This window comes from Annulohypoxylon truncatum, assembly GCF_022578515.1.
Source record: "Annulohypoxylon truncatum strain CBS 140777 unplaced genomic scaffold F4807scaffold_11, whole genome shotgun sequence".
Lineage (NCBI taxonomy): Eukaryota > Fungi > Ascomycota > Sordariomycetes > Xylariales > Hypoxylaceae > Annulohypoxylon > Annulohypoxylon truncatum.
In genome coordinates this window covers 135,580-153,703 of record NW_025953797.1, presented here as the reverse complement: position 1 = coordinate 153,703, position 18,124 = coordinate 135,580, and the positions used below count along the sequence as shown (strand labels likewise).

Below are 18,124 nucleotides of genomic sequence, written 5' to 3'. Positions count from 1 at the left end.
GCTAGAAGTGGAGACGCTAGCTCTGTTTGGTTTAGCTCGACTTTAGCACAGGCCAACCCCAGTAAAACTTAACCATTTTGCGATCGCAAGCTTCCAATAAACTACATCGTTGTTTCGCAAGTATAACTTCGATTCTAGACAATAATCTCCCCGCATACAACCTTTCCGACGACAACGAAACGAAACGAACGAACGAAATACTGTGACGATTTCATTCCAGGACTGCTCTAGTGTGGCATCGTAGTCATGAATCGACCAGGTAGTGCTAACCCTCTCTCTCCCTCTGCCTCGTGCGCCCCTCCTGTTTGTTCCTCGTCGTGATGTCGATTACGTCGTTGTCGCGTCTGTCTATCCGCTATCCGATCTCCCCGAGCCGACCCTGTATATCCCGCCGCGAGTTCAGAAATATACCCTCTGTGTCATTGGCCGTACTAGGGCAGAGGCTGAGGCCCTGGGAAGATCCTCCTCTAACCTCCTCGTCTCAGCCTTCTCGAGATGTCAGCCTCGTATAGACGATAGAACGAGATCGCAAACACTTTCTACGTATTGGATCCCTATCGGATAGACAGAACGAATCAATAATATCCCGCTTTAATCATTGTGTATACGGAGAAATTTAGTGCATTTAGCTAATGCTAGGCGTCGTCAGGAGCCGTGCCGCAATCCCTTCGAGGGATGCCGACTGGATTTGGTGGTCAACAACAACCTCAACAACCAGGTAGAACAGTGTCCGGCCGATTACCAAATGGTAAATTAGGTATGATCATGCAATAAGATGGCTTGGTACATGTTGGTTCCGAAGCTGATACTGTGTGTCGTGGTAAAGCGAATAATGGTGGTGGATGGGCGTTTGGTGGTCCTATGGGTGGTGCTGCGCTTCAGACATCGTCAAGGCAACTAGGCGGAAACCTCAGTTTTGCCCAAAGCTTGAGTGGCTCTCAGCCGGCAACACCCCTCGACCTCTCGTAGGTATTTTTATTTTTACCTGACTCATCCTTTCACCCTACCTAAGCACCTACCTCACCTCGCCGTTTTCACACTCGTAAACAAACCTTCACATTTACAACCCACCCGTTGCACTTATTTTTCGTCTGCCGTCGACACTCAATTTTCTCGTTGCCTCCTTTGCCTCCCTAAGTGATGGCACAACATGGCATCTCGTAAAAATGCACATTCGTCACCCAAGGCTAAGAAGCCTAAGCTTGTTCTAAAGCTGAACTCGGAGTCTCACGCTCCTCCCACTTCTACTCCCGGCATTTCTAATGCGACATCCTCCTATGCTTCTGTGGCTAAACAGATTGATGGCCCTAATGAACCTCTTTTCACCGAAGGGTAAACACATATTATTCCCTTTCACGTTCCAGTGTCGAATTGCGTCCCGCTCAAACTCATTATCCCCTCCCATTTTTTATTCCCTACTTCCATACTACTCAACAGCTGTATCTTGTAGGTTGACGCTAATTTATTTAGCAGCGAATTCCCGTCATTATCAAACACGTCCCAGCTTCCCAGTGCTGGCGGATCCTCGTTATGGTCGGCAGGAGGATCAAGAGGTATGGGTGGGGCGATACAAAGAAATCAACAGCCCACTCCATTATCTGCTCAACACGCACAGCAAGACGACTTCTTCTCCCCTTCACGCATGACTTCTGGTCAAGGTCAATACCGATTCGGCCAGAACAGTGCTGCTGCTCAGTCATCTCAACCCCAGCCTAGTAGTATTGATGAGTTTCCTCCGTTGAATAACAACAACATGAGAAACGGCAATGGGGACATAGGACAGGAGCGTGGATCGAGTTTGATGTCGACTCTTGGCTTTGGTGCCCAAGCAAGCACAGTTCCTGGTTCCTTGCCAGGCCCCCGATCAGGAAACGGCTTACTCAATGCGTTGTCGGCTAACACTCGAACAACGGATGTTCGTTCCCCAGATGGATCTACGGCTATAGGTACACCGGTTTGCCCTTTCCCCTGTTGAGGCGTGCTGACATATTTGCAGGTGCTTCGCGGCCACAAGATATCAGAAGTGCTGGCACTGGAGCCAATGATGAAGGTCGACAAAAACCTCCTGGTTTTCGAGAAGATAGCATAGGCCCACAGTCAGGTACACAAGACGCGACGGAATCGGTGGACGGCCGCAATCCCCTTGGAGCGATTGGCACTAGCGATGCTCCCTCAGGCAAGAACAACGACGAGAAGGCGAACCAGCCCGCATCCGTGCATGACCCCTTAGCAGGCATGACACCAATCGACAAGTGGGGAATCAAAGGTCTTCGCGCGTTAATGAATAACTATCCCGACTACAATGCCGCAGTTACGGGGCTCGATCCAACTACGCTTGGTATAGACTTCACGTCTCCTCAGTAAGATTTTACGTATTGCCTTTGTTTTTTTGTTTTTTTCACTAATATAGTACTAGGCCGCTGTCAACTCAGGTATTCTCACTCTTCAACGATACCCCTCCTCGGCCAGCAATTCCCGAGTACCGTCTCCCGGAATGTTATAACGTGAATAACGTTCAGCCTTTGGAGAACAAGATCAGCAACTTCAATGAGGAGACGTTGATGTGGATATTCTACAGCTGCCCTGGAGATATAAAGCAACATATGGCTGCGCATGAGCTGTACAACCGAGCGTGGCGGTGGCACAAGAAGCTGAAGATATGGTTGACCAAGGACGAGATCATGCAGCCTCGTATTCTCAGCGCGCAACATGAAGAAGGTTATTACATCATCTGGAATACGACAGATTGGCGTAAGGAGCGTGTAAGTCACCACCTGCTTATTTGATACCTTATTCTCCGAGACGCTAATGCTAACATAATTTACAGCGAACCCTTACGTTACATTACGCCGATCTGGAGACGAATAACTCAGCTCTCCCGTAAAGATGTGTTATTGTCTTTGTGGCATTGAGCGGTACGTAGGACTCGGTGAGTCTGCGTATCAGCCGGCGTTGGGTTTACGGATTGCACAACCTAGGGGAACAAGGCTAATTGCGGCAACTTGATGGCTTTCAAGCTCGGTATTGCTTAGGGGCGTAGCAAATGCCCAACCTGGCACACAGGTCTCTGCACGAGGGCTTCAATGCACCTCAATTCATGAATACAGGATTTTTAAATCCCTCGCATTTCGATTTCCGACTTCTCTAGACATTGCCGGTCTCGGCTGTCCTTATGCTAATCCGATAATGACTGCGTTCGTGATAATTCATTAGATTCAGCTGGCATGACCTAATTGACGCATCTGCTTTCATTTCTCTGAAACAAGCCACCTTCATGTAACCAACCTTTATACTTGCGCTTTCACAAAAGTTCTCAAACTGATTTAAGGGAAAACGGTAGATACCCGCGACAGTTCTGTCTAAAAAAAAATTCCCTTTAAGATCTGAGATAGTCTAAATACGATGTTTTATTAAGTAGATCTAAGCCTCAACGTATCGAAATAACTTGGTGATCACATGCTTTCTCATATGCTTTCTACATACGTCTTCAGATCTTGCGCCTGGATATCGAATTCCTGCTTCAACTGCTCCTTCAACAGCGCTATCGCGCCCGTGGATAAGCCCGCGTAGTACGTCTCGTAGGAGAGGTACCGCGTCGACCCGTTTCCCAGGTCGACCAGGACGTTGGGATGCTCGGCCCGCGCGCTGACGCCGCCCACCCCGTCGTCGTAGCGCCACGCGTTGAGCAGATAATCCGAGGCGCCAGAGGCGTCCAGGACGGTGAGGATCTCCGCGCTCGTGGTGTTGAGGGACCCGATCAGCCCGCTAGACGTAAACGTCATGGGCATCCCCAGGTACAAGTCCCGCGGCGTGGATGTCACGTTGGCGGGGAGCGACACGTCGGGGATGAACGCGTTCCAGCGCGGGTACGATTTGAAATCTAGGATTGCGTTGTACACGGCGAGCGGCGAGGCGTTGATGAGAAGCTCGGAACAGACGGTGAATATGGCGCCGTCGGTGCCGTATGTGGGGGTTGTTAATGTGCCTAGCGAGTCCGAGGGGCAGTGCAGAGAGCCGTAGTCTACTTGGCTCGTGGTGAGAGCCGCTGAGGCGGTGGCGGCGAGAGAGGTGAGTAAAAGGCTGAACATTATTTTTATTATCATTATTATTAATGTTCTTAGACGAATATATTTCGAAATAACGCGATGAAGACTGAAAAATTGGCGATAGGTTCGAATTATTCGCGAGCAGTAACATACCGAGGCATGTTGTTTACATCTCGTCTTGTGACCAATACGCTCCCCCGTCACAAGACAGCAGTAGCGGTTCTCCGCTTATACCAGGGGCTATTCCCGGTAGCCTTTCTCTATAGGATGTGCACATAAGCATTTTGAAATGTTAATATAAACCTCATCTATGAATGTTCCTATAGTCGGAATTGCATAGTTTCTCCTTCTCACAATGAATAAAAACCAGGTGCTTATGTGTTGGTCAACTGAAGCTCTAGTGTAGCTTTGCGGCTCAGCCCCCAGTATTAACTATTCTAGCTTGATTTTGGTTTCCAACACTCTTCGCAATAGGTAAAGCGGGCGTTTATCCAACTGCTAGCTAAGCAATTACGCCAGCATGTATTAGTCGATTATGGAGTTTAGTCTACCTACTTCATTTAGTCAATGTTCGTCAACTGTGCGCGAAGCATTGAAGTCACCGAAATGAGTCAGGAGACTAAGATGGATTCATTACATATCTCGCAGCACTGCCCCCTATCCTAGCAATATCCAGTGGATTGCTCAAACACATTGAATCACATATAGGGTTGTGGCGAATTTTTATAAAGTCTAGTAGTACTGTCTAAGATATACTGAGATCACCTAAATCTAGGTTCTATGCTCAAATTGAGCACTTTCAATTCAGAGGTAACGGATATAAGCGAGTATCTACCTTCAATTCAATCTCCAATCGAAAAGAAAAGAGTATCGTGCCTGAAGCTAGAATGGCTGACAATCCTGGATTAAGCGAGGATGAACTCGTTGAACTGTCTCTCTTGCGCGATTTCGAGATCGACGAACTTATCAAAGCTGGACTGCTGAGTCAAGAGAAGCAACTCAAAGCAACCCTGGACCGGGAGCTTATTTTTAAACACGAAGAACTGAGTCTCCATGTCACTGCCGGCCCTTTTTATCCAGCGGTGCCGGCTACTTGGAAGGTTGAAAATACTACATTGCCGAGGAAAAAGGTAGACGAACTTCGCGCACAGCTGAGAGAGATCGCAGAGGCTGCGGCGACTACTAATAACATATCGAAATGGAGGGAAAGGGAAGAAAGTGCATATGGAATTTTTGAGCCGACGATGACAGTTTTGGAACTTGCCGCGAAGACAAACACTTATCTGAAGACATGGCATAAAAAAATAGCGGAGGCTCCGCGCGAGAAACCACGCGAAAAACCACGCGAGAAGTCGTATCTCCCCTTTGAGACAAAACTCAAGACACTTGAGAAATCAGAAATGACAATTAGCGAGATGGGCTACCATTACCTACAGAAGACGCCTCAGGAAATATGTGAAAGAATTCCTTCTAATTACCGGATTCTCCACGTTGAAGAGGTCCTGAGGGTTGACCTGGTTAATAGATTCCACGAGAAGCAGAGGAAGATGAGAAGTGAACTGTCGAAAATACGAATGAGTGAACTTCGCAAGCACGTGCCGCCTAATCTCCAAGGTATCGGACGGAAGGATGTGTGGTTGGATCATCTCGTAAAACCACGGGTGACTTTCCACGGTACTGCTAGGCAGCATGTGCCATCTATCGTGCGATATGGATTCCTCCAACCTGGCAAGAGGAAGCCAGGCACGGATGAGCGACATGAGGTCCGCTGCGGCTCGACGTATGGTAGAGGGATCTACAGCTCCCCAAACCCAGACTTTTCACTCAGCTACACGGATAATACGTGCCACGCTACCAAGTCAACCGAGTATTTCGGTATCAAACTGCTCGTCTGCGCCACACTAATGGGTCGCGCGGCCAGCGTAACTCGAGAGGACAATTGGCGCACCCAGACCGAGCCTTACCCAGGATCCGATTCTCATGTAGCAAATCGTGAGCTCGAGTATATTGTTTTTGATACCGCGCAGATCCTCCCGGTCTATGTGATTCACATAGATTGGGGCCAGGATAATGCCGAGCACTTTCACAATTTACCTAAGGATCCGGACAACTTCATCCCTACCCAGAAGAAGAGACATGCGAAGTTGTTGGAATATATTCGCTGGCCCGGTGAGGTGAAACGCGAGAGAGCGGCTGCCTTTGCCAGAGCGGCCAAGTGGTTCCCGTACGGCTACGGACCCTCAACCGGGGCGAAATTTGTGGTGGAAGAGATCGGGGATGTTGACGAGGATGAGGAGGTCTACGGAGACTACCAGGACCTCCGAACGGAGGGTATCAAGGATAAAACTAACTTGGACTTCTGGAGTTGGGTTAAAGTAGGCGTGGACATGGATGTTGCCGAACGAGGCGACGAACCTGCGGGTGAATATACCAGACAACGTTACTGGTATGGTCCCGAAACATCGAGACTTGGGGACATGTGGGATGAACTTCCTGACCCTAGGACGAAGAGCGATGACGAGAAATCTAATTGGGATGATGATGGTGGTGATTTAGGCCTGGATCTTATGATGACTTAATGAGCTAAGAGTTGATTAATATACCCTCCTGATTAAATGAGCATTGCAGAAGAATAGTGGGATGCCGTTGATTGTCGTTATGTTATTTAGTGCTTTGAATAGAGGCTTCATTGTAAGTGCTCGATACGACTCATTTGGTAACTTGAACCTGATCTCATAAGAGCCATGAAAGTAAAACCGTTGATCTAACAAGCATCTAATATTCTAATATTAGCCTTATTACCTTAAGGCTAGTACGTAGATGGGTATGACGTCGGACTGTACCTCATAGAGACACTGGAATAAAATTAGTGAGGGGACGGCGGACGGTTAAGTGAATAAAATTAAAAATGTACTATGCACTATCAAGATTGAAGATATTAATAACCTGTTGTATGTAGATATCCACTAAAAGAGCGGACATGGTCCAAGCTCCTATGTTTACACCCAGTTTTTAAGTAGCCAATAGGAATTCGGCAATCACCACCGCCGCCCACAATCCCTACCCTTAGCACATCCGCCTCGACGTATTCTTTCTACTTTGTCAATTCCGCATCTGCACTTTTCAACTTTCGTGGATTGACAAACCCCGACGTTGGATTTCACGATTCCCAATTTTGAACGTCGCACTTCTCAATCCTTTATTATTCGAGCCATGTTAACTTGAGCACCGATTATTACAAACATCCGTCTTTCTTTCTCGTCGAGCAATCGCACGCGATTCAACGCAACACGACGCGTTTCTCAACACAGCTGTGATGGCCGGGCCGCGAGGGGCGCGTCTGCCCGTTGGCTCCGGGCCATGGATATCAGAAGAACGATCGTCTGCTATGCAGATTACTCAGTCGGAGGTTGAAGAATTCTCTTTCTCGGCTAGGAACGACTTTGACTGGCTAAACGAGCATATGGCGGAGATATTTAGCGAGAATCAGATGTGAGTAAACAACTAGACCCTAGCTGCGAAACCTTGAGGCTAACAAAAGCAACAGTAACGTGGCAGAGATCTTTAAGACTCCTGGTAAATTAAGAGGCAAGACACCTCGAACTGTACGCAAGATAAACGCGGGAGAGGCTCGTATTGTAGGTCCAAGGATCTTTTGTAACGCGATATACACGCGAATTAATCACTGACAATTCTTAGCCGCTCTCCGATATCTTCTCTGCTACACCTAAGGGAGCACCCAATCCATTTGCTATACCTAATATCAATCGAAACAACTCCCCCAGGATCGAGATTGCTGCAGATCCTCAACCATCGCCTTCTAAGCAAGCCGCTCCTGCAAGTCCCTTGAGGCACGTTGCTGTTCCGAAACCCGCAGTTTCAAAGCAACCCAATTCTATGGTTGACTCCGGATATCATGGTAGCCAGTCCCAAGATGCAATGGACGTCGATCAGTTTACTGTAGATGACGAGGCAACACATCCTTTCAGCCAACAGGCGAATACACAGGGTGATTATATGGACACCCACGCCTCCGATGACCACCATGAACTCAATGGCTCAACCCGCCACTCACTGAATCCTACTGTTGAGACGAACGCGGGTGAAGCCGATACCCAATATTTCACTGCTCATGTTGCCGCAGAAGCTTCATCTGCAAAGGATGATTCGCACCACGAGAGTACTACTCCGGCGGGCTCACCTCTGCGATCTCCTAACCCCACTACACAGACGAAATCGCCCGCGAAATTGTCTGCTGCTACGCATATGCTCTCCAGCCCCAGAGAGCACGCAGCCGAAGTAGATACGATGGAAACCGTGCTCGAGGAGCCGTCGAGATCCTCTTCGGATAGCCCAAGTCCGATTCGACCTATTGTTCGAAAGAGCAGTCTCAATTTTGCTTCCCTGCCTGAAAGGCAGCCTATCACCCAGAAGAGCATAGGTAACCGTGTATCACGAACTAGTCACCTTGATCAAAACCGAACTAGTTATTATAACCGATACACTGGAGGAAAAAGTCTAGGACATGCCAAACATGATCTTACGGATGAGGAGAATGATGATATGGACATGGACGATGATGAGGATGATCTATTCACTGAGAAGTCCCAGTCACGACCAGTACTAGATGACGCGACTGTACACAACAAAACTTATACTCAACGTCTTCAAGATCAGATCAGCAAATTGGGTCAGCCACAAGTACCAGCTCCTCGATCTTCGAAGTCAATTCCGGATCCGTTTGTTGCCCAGTCATCGGTCCCTACGACTCAGTCCTCGCAGTCTTCGTCCCAGACTAAGCCGTTGCCTTCTCTGAAGAATACAACAACTACCCCGGGTAGCTTCCCTACAGACGATGAGGACGATTGGATCCAGCCACTTGGAACCCCTGAGAATGCTTCAGACTCTCGCAGTCCGCGACCAGGGTTATCTAAGAGCTACACTGCGGATGTAATGGAGGGCGTGTCTGGCAAGAAGACTGTTAGTGGAGGCGATTTCTCTGTACCGAAGACTCGCCAGCCGCAGAATGACCTTAAGTCTCCTGAGCATCCGTCGGCTTTGGAACAGACAGGCAAGGCTCTGGGTCATCATAAATCTGCCTCCGTTCCTATCTTGCCGGTTCAAGGAGCCGCACATGGCGAAGATGACGGTCTTAAGAAGATTGTCTCGGTATCCAACCCATCGCTAGCTCCTGTTCCTGAAACAGAGGGGCCTACTACACCTATGAAGTCGCCGTCGCGTGGCTTCAAGGATAGTCCATTGAAACAGGTTAAGAACAAGTTGTCGTCAATTCTCAAGAGCTCCAAAGGCTTGTTGGCAAGTAGCGCTGCCATCAGTGCCGAAGGTAAGACCTCACTTTTGTCACCCTCCACAACAAGACTAGGTCTACACACCATAGCTTCTACCGAGTCTCTTGCATCCCCTCATAGAATGGATGCCCAACCTCTTTACCCAGACCTATCACGCCATGCCACGGAACAGGCTCTGGAAGGCCCTACTAGTCCGACACGTACGGATAGCCGAAGAACTAGGGCCTCTATAGAGCGTGAGAAGGCTGAAGAGAAGCGAAAAGATAAAGAGGCAAAAGAAGTACGACGTATGGCCGAACAGATGGAAAAGTTAGAGAAGGCTCGTGAGAAGGAACGTGAGAAGGCTCGTGTGTTCAGCAAGGAGCAGGAAAGAGTTGCTGTGATGGAGAAACAACTTGCTGCTCAAAAGGAGCAAGAGAAGAAGGCCGTACAAACCCCGGGTAATCCGTCGAAATCGACTCGTCCGAGTCCACGTAAGCCTGTTAAGGCTCAGCCAAACGCCGCTAGTTCCGACGATAACCAGACCGATGACATTGACATGGTCGATGCTCCTACTATGATGCCGCCGCCCTCTGCGCCTCGATCGGCTATCCCCCCTCCCTCCGTTACTAAAGGACGTGAAATCAAGCGACCTACGAGGCCCGCGAAGGAGCCAATCGCTAAATCCAAACAAGCACCCACTGTCATCCGCGTCAATACCGGCTCACAACATCCACAGTATCATCCCTCGAATAGTACTCTGGCGTCAAGCCTTCACGACACGCTGTCTCAACCTCAGTCCAAGCTCAAGTCTAGCCAGCCCGCTTTGCAGACCAAACCCTCTTTACAGAGTCTGAAAAGCTCGACGTCGTCTTCGGGACGACCCAAGGCGCTCGAGGCGGCAGCACGAAGGAAGGAGCAAGAAGAACGTGAGGCACAACGTAAGCGCGATGCTAAAGCGGAAATAGAGCGGAAGAGAGCGGCCATACAAGAGGAGGAGAGGCGCCAAGAACAGCAGAGAAAGGCTGAGGCCGAGCGGCAGAGGGAAGAAGAACGCAAGCAGGCCGCCATGCAAGCAGAGGCGAAGAAGAACGCACAACGACAAGCTATGCTTGAGAAGGCTAAACAGACTAGAGCGCCTCCGCCAGCTGCTCGAAGCCAGCCGAACGGACCCCCGGATTATAGCCGTCCTGATGCTGCGGCACCCCGACCACCTTCCCGCATGACCACTAATGCTCCGCGATCCCAGGAAGATGGTGGGCGCCCGGTCAATGCAGTATTATCAACTGCGTCTAAGGCAAACACGAAGCGGCCCTTACAACAAGACCACAACGATGATAGTACCCGCCAGACCGCGGCTCGTGGTGGCGCCGCTTATCAGTCGAAGGATTCAAAACGAATCCGTATGACTGATGAATTTGACGACGAAGCTGAGACAGGGAAGCAGCCGAGTCTAAAGGGGGCACCTGTACGCCCCTCAGGTGGCTATAAGAAGGTAAATACTCTATTCAAAATCATATCGACATAAAGCTAACATATTACTAGGAATTGCCGACCAAGTCTATGTTCCAGTCAGGGTACACGAATGCATCACTGAACGGCAGTAGAGATCTGTTCAAGGCTACCGTGACCAACCAACATAATAGCCATATGAAGCCAGGACATCCGTTGGATATGGCACAACTTGCAAAGGGCCCCATCCCCTTCGCACCCAACCCTAATGCGGCTGGGTCATCTTACAAGACGCCTGCTCGTCCCCAGGGAGTCGCGGGCGCTAAGTCCGCCGCGAAGTCGGCAACACGATCTTCTCCCCGGTTTCAGAATGGCGAGTCGATTGAGCTCCCAGAGATCAACACAGACGACGAGGATGACAGCGATGAGGGTGGTGGAGGTGATATGGTCGCATCCTGGGCTGATTCGCCTAATCTTCGCCAGGCACTTGTCGAGCAAGAAGGCATGGATCCTTTCCAGGTATTCGGAGCACCGGCCCCCCTTAACATGGAGGAGGTGTTTGCCAAGAGCAAGGATCGGTTCCACAAGTTCCGCGCCAGAACTTCCAGCGCGAACTGGAGCGGTTCTGACAGGCTTACCGAAGAAGATATCCGCAAGGATCTTGCTGCCCGAGATAAGATACGACGAGACGGTGGCTGGTCTTATGAGATGAGTCGGGATATGGTGTAGGACTGGTTGCTGGTAGGTCCTCAAAGAGGGAATTAGGAGACCCGTGGGGGTTAAAAGTCATTGCATCACAGGGTGTTGTCGGTCTACTTTGATCATGATACGAAGGTTTCGGTTATGAAAGTTGGGGCCCGGCGTTTACGGCAAATAGCATACCATCATTAGAACATGCAGATACGGCCGGATTAGTCTGTCTCTGTGTATGAGATCAGTGTTAGGAAATTACATCGACGCCTCGACTGAGGCTTTTCATGATCTGCATGCCCAGGTGGTAACGTGACTGGTGTGATGTTTAGTACTGAAGTGTTATGCACTATGACGAATAATACGACCTTCGGGTTTTCCTATTCGGTCGGCCACTAAGAGGATGACAATGACGACAGGGCAGAATTGAATTTTACGAAAGACATGCAGCAAGGAACCGATCTTTCGGGAATCTCTAACTAATGCTGGTCCCCGCAATGCATCGAAGGGTCTAATGGGAGGTGACATTGTCTGCTGCTGGGCTGCCTAACCTAACTTATGTACGTAGCCCTGGCCTAACTTATGTCGTAAATATCCCGAGCCAGCAAACAAGTGGTAAATATTCCGCACGGGTGTTAAGGCACGTTTCGTCTCGGAGTCATAATCCTCTAGTCCTCCCTATCGGGATGTTTATACCTATGGACCTACACATAGTAAGGTGCTAGGCGAGTAATACGAAATATATTGATGGTATCGTAGGATGATGATGGGTGAAGTACTGTATTCAGAGAATTTACTAAATCTTCATGATGTATATTTAGGCAACTACCTGTAAATACCTAGGTACTGTAATAACGAAAGGGGAAGAATAACCTGACGTCATTCTAGGAATCAGGTTGTCTGGCATCCAATGGCACGCCAACCTTGGAAGTTTAATGGATATCCATAGGTAGTATGTACCTATCATTAGGTCAGCGAGTACCTACCTAATTTTTAGGAAATACTATTTGTACGATGCAGTACCTTGTATATACCTAAACACGACAGAAACGGGATTTTTTTATTTCTAGAAGTTGTGCGATCTTCTACCGCTTTTGATCGACTAAAACCAACTTGAACGAAGTATTCCATTCTGAAAAAGCTTTACTGTATGACACGCATACATGCATATAATCTTACAGCCCGGCCTGTCCACTTGGTGCTTCCAGGGTTTGTGCATGTACTCATAGTAAAGAGTTTCATCATCAGTCATCTTTTCATTCGACACCTTAATATTAATCATTCGAACTTGTTAGCCCACTATTTGCAATTCTTCATCATCGTACTGCCGAAATCATCTCACATATTAAACGAAAAGGGTGCATCCCGAATATCGCGGTCCTTGCGGTATAGACAAATGAATTAGACGGATTAAACGGATATTCTTGGATTTCCAGGTAGCCAGGTATGTACATAGTTTTTGTTGATTTTTACGAGGTTTCATTGTTTACTTCCAATGATATTCGTCTTTACTGCCCCACGCGTACTGGACCCCACCAACTAAAAACCCCACTATCCCGCTATCCGCTAGCTTCCCACAGTTTCCCATATTTTTTCCAGTGTGCAGGTGCTGATTCACCCTTGCCATCGTTTTGCTTAACCTTATTATTATGTGCGTCCCACACCCCACTCCGCTACCCTCGTTACCCTGTCAGCCGCTATCGTAATGAGGTCGTTGACGCGCGAACAACTTCTTCCGTCCATCTGTTTTATTCATCTTTTTCACCACGGCACATGTGCACATGTTCGCGTAACTTTCACCGCCTAGAACATTCTTTATTTTTTTATTTTTTTATATTCTTTTGGCCCCTACTATGGTCCTAGGTAATGAACGAGGCTCTCTAACTTATCGATAAGTCGACCGATTCTAGGCTGCTAGGACGTCAAGTGGTACCTCTTAAGAGAGATCTTATCTTGCGACAAAAACAAACAGGGCTGTACTCCTGCCTGCATCTTACCACCCACCACCACTTCTATCATTCACACTCCTCCAACGAGAGGTCACACCTCACATTCACGTTACCACTATACCTTCCACTTCTTGCAAATTTGCCCTGAATCGCGTCTTTCGTTATCTTGACAACCACTTTTCAACCCACCTTGGACTTGGAATGGTAACTTGAAGGGGCACATCATCTATTCGCTCATTGAGCATCCTTCTCACTTACTTTATCCGCCTGTGAATGTCCACCTAGGACTGCATACTACTTGCCCACTTGCCCACCATGCCACAGTGGGACAAGTCCCGCGATTATTACGCGGATCTAGAGCTTTCTTCGAATGCTTCTACTGAAGAGGTCAAGAAGCAGTTCAAGAAACTAGGTGTGTTCTATATCTCTTCTCTCTTTTCTGCCCATATCCTCCTCCTGGCTAACTTCCGCCTCTCCAGCTCTGAAGTATCACCCGGATCGTAACCCAGGCAGAGAGGCCGAGGTTAACCCCAAATTCCAAACTATCCAATCCGCTCACGAGATCCTATCCGACGAAAGATTAAGGCGCCAATATGACGAAGCACGTCGATCTCATTTGTCGCGCTATCCCAAGGCATCCGGTGTACGAGGTAACCCGTGGCAGGATATTGGCAAACAATACCAGCCCCCTCCCACTCGACATCAGACGCAATCATCGTCGCAGTTCGGCAGAGCCCCGACCTCTGGAGCCCAGCGTTATACTAGCTTCACGAGCAATATGCCCCGGACAGGTAAATCTACGCCTCGGGAGGATCCTCAGACTCGCAAGAATTTCGCAGATGCATGGGACAATATGAGACCAAGAAAAGCACCTCCCGCAACTCCCGGTCGGGCACCCACGTCGGCGGCACGAGACGCAAACACGCCCAATTCGGAGTACGTTCCTAAGAGTGCTTACCAGCAACAAAAGGCACAGGCTTCTTTCGGTAACAGCAGTCGACGAGCAGGCTTCACTCCCCGCTCCCCAGGGGTAGCTGACGAACCTCCGGTCACTAACAAGAATTATTTCACCACTCGCACGCACTCGACCCTCTTCAATGAAGTCGATCCCGACGTCCCGCTTTCCAGTGCTCGCCCATCCGCTTCTGCGGCATCTACTGCGACGGATCCGTTTGCTCAGTTCAAGGGTAAAGTTTGGGATGAACGTCAAAGCACTCCGTACCAAACTCCCGGTGGTGAAAAGACGAACCTCTTCGATGATGTGCTAGGAATTGGCCGCACTACTAGCACACGAGCGCCCCGGAGGCCAGAGATGCCTGGATCGTTCCCGCAGCCACGACCTCGAAGTTCTAGTACTCCTAAGAGTTCAAGCAACGATGCAGCCTTTGAAGACTCGGTGAAAGGTGCTACGGGCCCTACAGGGCCTAAGTTGCCGACTCGAGATATGCCAAATGGTAGTAGCACCCCCCAGCCAGGACCCAGTGATCGTTACAAGCCGAATGCTGGACAGAACAATGCAGTTCCGCAATCTCCTTTTGGGAGCTATCCTGCCACGCCAACACCCGTAAACGGTACCAAATGTATGTTTTCCATCCCAGCCCAGCAACATCGTATATCAATTTGCATGCTAACTTGGTGTCTTAGTGGGTGGAAATTCAACGCAAGCTGGCAATGGACCTTCAGTGTATGCTCCATCATTTACTCACCTCCCAGAACTATCCAATCCCCAATTCCAGACTTTTAATCCCTGGACTGGTGAAACCCGGGACTCCAAAAGAACTGAACAGTCCGCTGCGAAGTTCGAAGCCATGCTCCGCAAACTGCGACATCCTTCAAGTGGGGATGAGCCCGCGCGCAACGCAGCGCGCCCTTCGCTGTTTCGCATCGAGGAGATACAGAAACGTGATGTTGCTTGTCTTGTCAACAACCGAGCAACGTCGAATAAACGTGTTAACAGTACTTCCTCCAAGTCGAGCAGCGGAATTTCAGGGGTTCCTATTGCAGATAAGAGACCTAAAATTAGTACTGACTCTTCATGCTCTAGCTTTAATTTCTCGGCCGCAAGCGACGAAACTTTCAAGGGGACCGGTAAAGAACGTCTTGCTAAACCTAGTACTGATAGTATCAACACTAAGTTTGTTGAAGATTGGGACGAACTTCCTGAAGACTTGAAGTTTAGCGCAGGTACTGCTTCCACGAATGGCCCGCAAACCCCCACGAAGGGACGACCCCAGTCTCGTAGTCGAAGTCGTCGCCAGACGCCTAAGACTAGGCCAACGGAGACGGAGCGTATGCCTCCAATGCCCGAGGGTCCAGGAAACACCGCCGGAAACGGGTTTTCAGCGGGAGAGTGGAGTGATAAGATTGGTTCTCAACATTTTGTGCCTCAGTCTTCGCGCAGCGTTTCGTCTTCGCCGACTCGTCGAACCAACCCTAAGAAGGGTAAGCCTGTCAAGATGACAGCAGGCACAGCTGGGCTGGTGGACGAGGATGAGAGTGACGGATACCATGACGCCCAGTCAACCTCGTCTGGTTCCGCACAAGCAAACGCGGATACTGCGACCGCGATGGACATTGATTCACCTCCGCCGGAGAAGGTGGATGAGACTCCGAGAGCACCCCAAACCAATGGCGCCCGCAAGATTCCCGTCGAGCCCCATAGAGAGGAATGGAGAGCGGGCGATGTTAATGGTGTGCGCACGAAATCTACTAGTCCAACGCGAGATGGAATTCCCGCCAAGCGACCCTTCGCTCAGACTTCTGCGCCTCAGTCGGCGTCCATTCCTGTGCCAAACCCTTACGCCGCGCAGCACGGTGGCTCGGAAGATACTGATGAGTTTCGTACCACGTTTGCCGACTTCACAAAGGTGGAACCTTTCGCTGCCCCATCTGCTACCGGTCTCAAAGACTTGAGCGACTTGAAGTCTACACTGCCTTTTGAGAGCAAGCCGTCCGAGCAGATCCCCATAGAGAAGGAGCAACCTCCCAAGCGTTTGTCGCTAGAATTTCCCTCTCCTCCTGTTGCTCCGCGTCTTCCTCCAACCGTGGTCGTACCTGGAGTCCAGCCGAACAAAGTTCTGTTCCGCAAATACGCTCAAGACTTCTACCAGTACATGGACAAGTGGGAGGTCTTCAGCACCAGGATCATGGCGCACTTCACAACTCGCCAGGACCTCTACAGGAACCGTCGTCAACACCAAGGATTGTCATGGTTAGAGACGCCTTTGGGGACTCAAGAGTATTTGACAGAACTTGAGCAAGACCAGGCGGTTCGCCTGCAGTGGACCAACGCCTGTGCAGACCATCAAACTAAGATTCGCGAGTTTATGACGTTCAGAGATCAGGTAAAATAGTATAGACGGGTCAATGAACGTCAGAATGCCAACCTTCGCAACTCCAAGAGAAGCGGTGCGAAGCCCAAGGTGGAAATCATGGGCAGCAGGCTGCGGACTTCTTCAGATTTCGGCGGAGTCCCTCTTGGCAACGACAGACCTGGTGGTGCGCCTCTTTGATCACACCCAATTGGATCGTGCCCTTATTGCGAATCTTCGATAATTTCGCATAGATACAAAATCACCGCAAATTGTATCTTGGGCCATTGGATGTGGGGTGATCAAGCACACTATCGTTCGTTCCTGTTAGCGAAGGCATTTTGCAGTTCTGGTAGAACGATTTCTACTGGATTATTAAAGATCTGATAGTATTTTGACAGATACAGGAGAACCGTGGAAAGAATTTCCCGGCAATTTTCATGATGCAGTTTTCCCATGGTGCGAGTGGGCAACGTGGGGATCAACGAGAGGTGGCATGATGAGATAAAGAAACAAACGGATTCTCAACGCAATGATCATACGGCTACCTACTTTGGGAATCCAATTCGCACGAATTATACGCATATGGCTTTGAGATCGATTTTCGATCAATATTTTCTACTTGCTCAGTCGTCTCACATTAGCAAATGAGGACTTGTTCTGACTAGTCTTTGCACACTGGCGAGACGATGGTTTACTATCAATAAAGCACGGTTTCGGATATGGCACGAACTATGGGATGGTCGGGGCGTTCGGAGGGGAGGATCAAGGACAATTACGGATATTGTCTATACCAATGCTCAGCACGGGCTGCATTGCGTTAATGCGTTAATGGCGTGGATGATTCTATTCGTTTTTTCTCATCTCCGATTATACGGCCTAGAACCTTTAATCAATGGGTGGAGGGATGGGGGTAATTGTATGAGCAGGAAGGTGGATAATTGCTGGCGCGGGTGGGTGATTTCGATGATATCCAAACTCGCATGAGGGCATTCTTTGTTAGCATCCAACGTGTCCCATGGCACACCGGTCGGATCTGACTGATCTTTCGGTTCTAACAAGTAACCTTCGCAGCAGCAATGCAACTTTCTGCTAAAAGACACTGATTTATATTGCTACCACTCTGCTTGATATTCGGTGATATAAAATTCAGGGGTTCGGTTTCTTTCTGTGAGCTTAGGTAAGTCGCAAGTGGGCCTGTCCCGTAGTAATGCGGACCGACCTCAACGCCTAAATCGACTTCTAAGTAAAATTATGTGGGTTTATTATGTAAGCCTTCCCCCCTATTCATATTGCTATGCTTGTTTAGAGAACCTATCTTAGGAGTCGTTATACCATTTCTTCATGTTGTATATCTTTCTAGGACTTATCTAGTGTCTAGTAGGTAA

The 18,124-nt window shown here is 49.1% G+C and overlaps 5 protein-coding genes across 5 annotated transcripts; 4 read left to right on the top strand and 1 right to left on the bottom strand.

The window, feature by feature from the left end:
* Window positions 1–115: 115 nt before the first annotated feature.
* On the top strand, window positions 116–3,403 carry F4807DRAFT_420610 (uncharacterized protein). Its single transcript, XM_047997506.1, has 7 exons — window positions 116–259; window positions 650–757; window positions 827–965; window positions 1,471–1,946; window positions 1,997–2,360; window positions 2,417–2,762; window positions 2,828–3,403. The coding sequence occupies exons 1-7, from the start codon at window positions 247–249 to the stop codon at window positions 2,882–2,884; spliced, it is 1,503 nt and encodes a 500-aa protein (XP_047855370.1). The 5' UTR covers window positions 116–246; the 3' UTR covers window positions 2,885–3,403.
* On the bottom strand, window positions 3,404–4,208 carry F4807DRAFT_420607 (uncharacterized protein). Its single transcript, XM_047997505.1, has one exon. The coding sequence runs from the start codon at window positions 4,101–4,103 to the stop codon at window positions 3,465–3,467; it is 639 nt and encodes a 212-aa protein (XP_047855369.1). The 5' UTR covers window positions 4,104–4,208; the 3' UTR covers window positions 3,404–3,464.
* Window positions 4,209–4,518: 310 nt separating this feature from the next.
* On the top strand, window positions 4,519–6,885 carry F4807DRAFT_40990 (ADP-ribosylation). Its single transcript, XM_047996572.1, has one exon. It carries the CDS (start codon window positions 4,934–4,936, stop codon window positions 6,623–6,625), a length of 1,692 nt encoding a protein of 563 aa, XP_047855368.1. The 5' UTR covers window positions 4,519–4,933; the 3' UTR covers window positions 6,626–6,885.
* Window positions 6,886–7,162: 277 nt separating this feature from the next.
* F4807DRAFT_40985 (uncharacterized protein) lies at window positions 7,163–11,667 on the top strand. Its single transcript, XM_047996570.1, has 4 exons — window positions 7,163–7,538; window positions 7,594–7,684; window positions 7,746–10,829; window positions 10,880–11,667. Exons 1-4 carry the CDS (start codon window positions 7,363–7,365, stop codon window positions 11,513–11,515), a joined length of 3,987 nt encoding a protein of 1,328 aa, XP_047855367.1. The 5' UTR covers window positions 7,163–7,362; the 3' UTR covers window positions 11,516–11,667.
* A 1,873-nt stretch (window positions 11,668–13,540) lies between these two features.
* F4807DRAFT_40958 (uncharacterized protein) lies at window positions 13,541–16,985 on the top strand. Its single transcript, XM_047996552.1, has 3 exons — window positions 13,541–13,837; window positions 13,905–15,005; window positions 15,070–16,985. Exons 1-3 carry the CDS (start codon window positions 13,741–13,743, stop codon window positions 16,776–16,778), a joined length of 2,907 nt encoding a protein of 968 aa, XP_047855366.1. The 5' UTR covers window positions 13,541–13,740; the 3' UTR covers window positions 16,779–16,985.
* The last annotated feature ends 1,139 nt before the right edge of the window (window positions 16,986–18,124 follow it).

Coding starts and splice junctions, on each gene's coding strand:
- F4807DRAFT_40990 (XM_047996572.1), top strand. CDS start 4,934: ATGGCTGACAATCCTGGATTAAGCGAGGATGAACTCGTTGAACTGTCT.
- F4807DRAFT_40985 (XM_047996570.1), top strand. CDS start 7,363: ATGGCCGGGCCGCGAGGGGCGCGTCTGCCCGTTGGCTCCGGGCCATGG. Junction 7,539..7,593: donor ATATTTAGCGAGAATCAGAT/GTGAGTAAACAA, acceptor CAAAAGCAACAG/TAACGTGGCAGAGATCTTTA. Junction 10,830..10,879: donor CCTCAGGTGGCTATAAGAAG/GTAAATACTCTA, acceptor ACATATTACTAG/GAATTGCCGACCAAGTCTAT.
- F4807DRAFT_420610 (XM_047997506.1), top strand. Junction 966..1,470: donor GCAACACCCCTCGACCTCTC/GTAGGTATTTTT, acceptor TAATTTATTTAG/CAGCGAATTCCCGTCATTAT. Junction 2,361..2,416: donor ATAGACTTCACGTCTCCTCA/GTAAGATTTTAC, acceptor ATATAGTACTAG/GCCGCTGTCAACTCAGGTAT.
- F4807DRAFT_40958 (XM_047996552.1), top strand. CDS start 13,741: ATGCCACAGTGGGACAAGTCCCGCGATTATTACGCGGATCTAGAGCTT. Junction 13,838..13,904: donor GAAGCAGTTCAAGAAACTAG/GTGTGTTCTATA, acceptor CCGCCTCTCCAG/CTCTGAAGTATCACCCGGAT. Junction 15,006..15,069: donor ACCCGTAAACGGTACCAAAT/GTATGTTTTCCA, acceptor TTGGTGTCTTAG/TGGGTGGAAATTCAACGCAA.
- F4807DRAFT_420607 (XM_047997505.1), bottom strand. CDS start 4,103: ATGATAATAAAAATAATGTTCAGCCTTTTACTCACCTCTCTCGCCGCC.